The sequence below is a fragment of the Arachis ipaensis genome, chromosome B10 (assembly GCF_059453495.1).
Source record: "Arachis ipaensis isolate K30076 ecotype BB chromosome B10, ASM5945349v1, whole genome shotgun sequence".
In the NCBI taxonomy this organism is placed as follows: Eukaryota; Viridiplantae; Streptophyta; class Magnoliopsida; order Fabales; family Fabaceae; genus Arachis; species Arachis ipaensis.
The window spans coordinates 29574112-29580895 of NC_142435.1; the positions used below are offsets into that span (position 1 = coordinate 29574112).

The 6784-nt window shown below is 29.0% G+C and overlaps 1 protein-coding gene across 1 annotated transcript; it reads right to left on the reverse strand.

Annotated features, from left to right (window-relative positions):
- Positions 1-3340: 3340 nt before the first annotated feature.
- LOC107623243 (ferritin-3, chloroplastic) lies at positions 3341-6115 on the reverse strand. The gene is made up of 7 exons (XM_016325430.3): positions 5616-6115; positions 5301-5384; positions 5153-5213; positions 4954-5041; positions 4163-4224; positions 3959-4024; positions 3341-3751 (listed from the first exon to the last, which is right to left on the reverse strand). The coding sequence occupies exons 1-7, from the start codon at positions 5924-5926 to the stop codon at positions 3635-3637; spliced, it is 789 nt and encodes a 262-aa protein (XP_016180916.1). The 5' UTR covers positions 5927-6115; the 3' UTR covers positions 3341-3634.
- Between the last annotated feature and the right edge of the window lie 669 nt (positions 6116-6784).

Here is a 6784-nt window from a genome sequence, read left to right on the forward strand (position 1 = left end):
TATCTATTCTTTAATTAAGAAGGGTTACACCCTTTTAAATGTCTTTTGTTAAAATGTTTGAGTACAACATAAATCTAAAATAATATTCGATTAAAAGAACTAATAAATTAGACTAAATAAAATAACCATCAAATAATTATTTTTTTTTTTCAAAATTTTATGGTCGTCCACAACAATGATAGACCTATTAGTTTAAAGTAATTATAATATTTTTTCTTATTTTAAAATGGATGATAAAAATTTTACTAAGAGAAGATAGGATATAATTTATACTTCTCCTTCATGCATAAGTACCATTGTATATAATTACTTATGATCCCTACAAAACGGGAGGTAAGCCAAAAAGACAAAAAAAAGACACATAACATCCTTCATTGATGTTATTTCATCGTTCAATCACCCAAAGTAAAAATAAAATTAAGCACGTAAGAAATATAATTTAAACATTGAGAAGACTCAACATGTAAAGAGTTATGCTAAATTAATTGAAATAAAAGAGATAAAGTGTAATAACGAATAATAATATTTTATAGTTTATTTAAAAAAATAGAAATAATGCATCATAAAAAAAATATTCTCCAATAAAAGAGCAATTAGTAAAAAAATGAGATTCTCTTCTAGTATATATAATTTTTACCGTGAACAAGTTATGAAATACAAAAATACATGAAACAAAAAAAGGAAGGAATGAAATTATGTTTTTTATAATAAATTAAAAAAATATTCACGATCATATAATTGATGGTGGGAATATTGATAGAAATACTAGATTTGATACTAAAATAAAAAATATAAACAATAAATAAAAATCTAAAATTTAAAATAAAAATATTTAAGATTAAGAAAGAAAATAAAAAAATAGTAAATAACAACTCAAATATTAATATGACAATAAATTAAATCAAATAACATAAATTTAAATTAATTAAATTAAATAATTAATATAATAAATTGATTATAATTATTTGATTCGATAAAGTAAGTTAAATAAATAAAAAATATCTTATAAATACTTTTAAGGGTAAAGTATATTTTTTGTCTCTGAAGTTTGATAAAAGTTTTAAAAATACCTCTAAGTTTTATTTTGTTTTAATTTTGTCCCAGGAGTTTTCGATTTGCATCAAATATACCCCTGACGGCTAATTTTTCAAAAAATTTAAGACCAATTCAACAACAATTTCATAAGAACAATCCTCAACACAAACAAATCAAGCATAATTTTCATGCATTATTGTTAAATTGGTCTTAAATTTTTTAAAAATTTAGCCGTCGAGGGTATATTTGATGCAAATCGAAAACTTTTGGGACAAAATTGAAATAAAATAAAACTTAGGGGTATTTTTGACATTTTTGCCAAACTTCAGGAACAAAAAGTATACTTTACCCTACTTTTAAAAATTATCAATCAAAATACACGAAAAAAAATTAATACAAATTAAAAAAATAATTCATTTATTTCAATCAAATCAAATAATTAATATAATTGATTAGTTATAATTAATGTAGTTAAAAAAAATTAGATAATTTGATATTTATCTCAAACAAATAAAATAAATAACTAATTATGACACTCTTAAAACCATGATTCTCTACATACAAGCGTTTTTCCTATACAAGTCATATAAGTCATTTATATTCACGCGCGCACGTTTGTCTTCGTACCGTTACTACACGTTCTTCTTCTTTTCACCAACACCTCCTCCTCCTCCTCTTCTTTTTTTCATTAGAATTTCTTCTCCTCCTTCTTTTTCCTCTTTTTCCTCCATCATCAGATATCTCGTTGTTGAAGATAATGAATAATTCAAGTTCAGATTGTCAATTGAACCAAACGAAATTGATTATTATTTTGAATTCAATCAAGTAGCTGGCGTGTGGTTCGATTCAAGTTAATTTTTCGTTAGTAGTTTATGATTCTGTAGGTGAATAATATTTCATCGTTGATAGTTTAAATTAAATGTAATGTAAAAATTCTGCATTAAAGAAAATATTTTTCTGTATTTGCAGCAAATTTTGGTGTAACATGAAGATATTTGGGTGTAACATGAAACCATTTGGGTGTATTCTTTAAGAATTTTCGGTGTATATGTGCTGATAAATTCTGCATAATTCAAAACTCTTCTTCTCCCTCCTCTTCATCTTCTGTTGCTTCTTCTTCTTCTTCTTCTTCTTCTTCTTCTTCTTCTTCTTCTTCTTTTTCATCATCATCATCATCATCTTTTTTTTTCTTATTTATCTTTTTTTTTCTTATTTTATCTTCTCAAGTTTCTTCTTATTTTACTCTTTTAACAAGAATAAAAAGAAAAAAAATGAAACAAAGAAGAAGAAAAAATATATAATGGTACAAAATTACTTGAAAGATGATGAACTTACATTTATTCAACCAAAAGAAAGAAAGATATAAGGAAAAAAAGAAGAAAAAAATGTTTAAGAATTTTCAATGTATGTGTATTGATAAGTTTTACATAATTCAAAACTCTTCCTCTTTCTCCTCTTCATCTTCTGCTCCTTATTCTTCATTTTCTTCTTCATTTTGTTATTTCATATTCTCATAATTCTTTTTGGGAGGAAAAAATCAAACAAAGAAAAAAAATACATAATGTTGCAAAATCAATAGAAAGATAAGGAAAAAATACAACAACAACAGTAATAAAAAAAACTACGATGAAGATGAAACACGCAAAGAAAAAAGAGGAGAAATATAAAGAAAAAGGAGGAGGAGGAATGCGAAGAGAAAACGACGATTGTAGTTTTAATCGAGGAAGAAAAAGCTTCTTCATAATAGTGAGTGAGCCCAACTTTATGTGTCCCACTTCTTTAAAGCCATTAAGTACAATATATTAAACAAAAAAAATTAATACAAATTAAAAATTAATTTTAGTTCAAATAATTAATGTAATTAATTAATTATAATTAATATAGTCAAATAAGATATTAAATAATTAAATATTTATTTCAATTAAATTAAATAAATAATTAATTAGTTACCGCATTTAAAAGAATCAAATAAAATAAATTAAAAAATACGTTTTAGAACATGTACTATTAATAAAAAAAAATCGATTTTAACATCGATAATAGATTTCATTTGAATTCTCTACTAATTCTCCGTTAGTTGAATGTTCTAATTAATAATCACTACATTTCTTATATAATACAAAGATGTTGCTAACAAAACCTCTTATTTTTAAAAATAAAATATTCCATTTTTTTTATTAACAGTAACATTAACAAATGTTCCTGAAAATATTTTAAAAGTTCAAAGAATTATATCCCAACGAGTGCTCCTAAAATAGAACTGTATCCAAATAGATCCAGACACATTAAATTTCTAAATGTCAGCTTAAAGAGAAGTAATGGATTACTATATTAACGTTGGGTCCGCTAGCATCATAATGTCAAAGTCAAAGCAATTTTATCTAGCATTTGGTCAATAACCCCTTTGGTTCCATCCATAGCCACAACTCAAATTGACAGACAAAAATATCATATCATGGGTCCACTACAAAACACTATTTAAACCACAAGAAAACCATGACCAGATATAATGCAACTTTTCTTTTCAACTCTAGATAGCTAAAGCCTAAAAGACTTGAAAATGCCTCAACGAACTATATACCATAACAGTGCAATATCTTCAAGCAGCAACTCCATCTCCATGGAGCAGCATCTGATCAAAGTGCCACACACCATGTCCTTTGCCAACTCTTCTGAGCTGAGCAACATACTCTGATATTTTCTTAATGGCTTCCACCTGCCAAAAACACAAAAGAAAACACAAATAAGAAACGCATAATTTGTATTGACAATGGCTTAATTGCAACGCATAAGATGTAATTATGTGAAATCCTTCTGCTTCCAATACCAATACAAAATTTTATCCACTATCTAGATACACTGATCTGAGAATGTACACAAAGTGACGTAATAAATCAAAGAAAACGAAGGGAGTATAATATACCTGTTCACCCAAGAACTCGCTTTCAATGAAATCTGCCAACTGCACGTCATTGTTCTTAGTGGCAACCTGTGAAGCAAGAAGCACAAAAGCATATCGTTAGGAGAGAAAGGAATTTCCTATTTTATAACATTAGAATTAAACATAAATGAGATTAATGGAAGAGGATAAATGCCACAAATCCAAAAATAAGATCATTTATCATACACTGTGCAAATTAAGGAGCTTCTCGTTTGTTAGCTTCTCCAATGAAAGAGCAAGTTCCATTGCTGCAACAAAAACAAACAAGCAAAAAATATATTCAGTGACAAACACTTGGAGAACTCACAAAAGATGTTCACTGGAAAAAGTTGAAACTTTGAATAATGCTTCCATCATGTGTTGGTAAGAAATAATGTACTTCCAAACAGAAGTATTAAACATATTACAAAACAGTTATGTAAATTCATCGTGATTCCCCTCAATTTATAAAAGCAATCATTGACATCAGCTGACGTTTAGATAATATTACAATGACCTTGTATTTGGTGAAATGTCATATTAACTACCTCCATAAGCATAACATTAACCTTTCTCGAAGAGGGATTTAGTGAAGGTCAGTGTAGCACAGACAATTAGAGGAAAATCATGGTAAATTTGACCCGACCTTAGCGAAGGTTAGTGTAATTTTTCCTTAAACATATCCATATAAGATAAATACAATATGCAATCAGAATTCGCTTTAATCATAAAATACTTCACGTAGATGATCATGCTCGAAACTAGACATGAAGAACAACAAAATGGAAATCACGAAATTGAGGAGTTGCCACAAATATTCCGCATTTCATTATGAATCTGTTATACAGAATGTTGGAATGTTGTCCAATAGTAAAATTCAAAGCTCAATCCACTAAAATCATCCATATCCAACATAGGAAACAGCTTCATTTATTATCAATTACAGAGCACGTAAAAATTGAGGGAAAAGAATGTAAAAAGTGACTAGAAACACTAACCATAAAGTGCATCCCCCTTTTCCACATGATCAAACTCAGAGAGTGGCATCACTATAGATTGCAACGTCACTCTTCCACCCCTTTTATTCTGAAAAGATCACGATAACAACAGATATAAATAACAAGAACTCAACATCACTTTTCCAAATACAGAACCAAAAAACTTGCATTCTTGAATTCAATCGAAGGTAATTTATACCTGGTACTCCATCAATTTCTCAGCGTGCTCCCTTTCCTCTGCACTTGATTCCTTGAAAAACCTGCAATCAGCACCACAATCATCAAATTCTCTATAACAAAATAAACAGACTCCACTATTCATTCAAAATCGAAATCACAATCATTACTTGGCAAGACCCCTCAGCGCCACGTTATCCCTATCGAAGTAAGCAAACATCGCATGGTAAACGTATGAAACATTGTACTCCACACTGCATAAACAGAAATAAACAAACAAATAAATAAATACCTAATAATAACAACAATAGCAACCAAAAAATCAGAATAAAAATAAAATAAAATAAAAGCCTACCAAACATAACAGTAATAATTTATTTTTACACTTTTTTCTAAATTTATATTTGGAATTAATAGCAACTAATTAAAACAAATTTATCTAAAATAAGGAGAAAAGAGAAAGGAGAAGAGGTAGGAGAACGCACTTGATCTGTTCATTAATGGCGGCTTCACACTGATCGACGAACTTCTGTCTGGCGAGGGAAGCTTGAGGTAAGGTAGGGACAAGGTCGAGCTCCTTCTTCACCTCTTCAAACGGCTCGAAAATGACGCCGCTTAACGGCTTGCTGTTAGAGCCTCCCTTCGTCGCAGCACACATAACAACCAAACCACTCTTCCCCGAAGAAGAAGAAGTCAACGTTGAAACAGAAGAAAAGAGAGGGACCAGCTGGTCACCGCCACCGTTGAGGGGAGAAAAGGAAGGGAAACAAGAAGAGGGTGCAGCTCCCAGAAGCATTTTCGTTAGGGTTTCTTTTTGGTTTCTTGATTGAAAGAAAGGGGAACAGAGAAATGGAGAATGGAGAATGGAGAAATGGAAAGAGATATTAATGGAGGGAGAGAGTGTGTGTTGTGCGTGTTTGTGTGGTGAAGGTGTGAGTGATTGAGATGTGGAGAAAGGGACTGAAATGGAGGGGATCGAGAAGGCTCAGCCATTGGATTTTATGACACTTGGACGGTTACGATTCGATGATTGGCGTTGGCGCGTGGTGACCTCGTGGTCTTCCGGGAGATTCTCCAGCTTATTCGCTGAAACTGAAATATCTCGAGTTTTCTTTCTTCGGGTTTTAATAGTCAAGAGTATAGGACTTTTTTTCATTTAAATTATTAAATATTTTATTTTTCGGAATGCCTAACGCTTAAAAATTTTAATTTTTACACAATGTGGTTAATTTTTTTACGTATAAAAATGCATGGGGAGTGTTAGGATAAAGATGCAAATGATACAAAATAATACAGATTTACGAATATTTTAATTTGTGATTCTTTGGAACATTTTGGAGAAATTAGTGTGTGAATCTTTATTAGGAAGTTACTAAATATTTTTTATTAGACCGTGACTTTATAACTGTCGTTAGTTCAAGAACTAATATTTTTATTTATTTTATATTTAAATTAGTATTAATTAATTTTTATTTTTTATTAAAAGTGCTGATCTTTTATTTTGCCCTAAAAAGACTGAAAATATAAATGGAAGTAACTTAAGAAAAAAATAAAAATAAAATAATAATATTATTCTTATAGCAAATACTTTTGATATTTATGTTAAAATAAAATTATTATTATTATTAACTAATTATATTTTAGCAAAACAAAA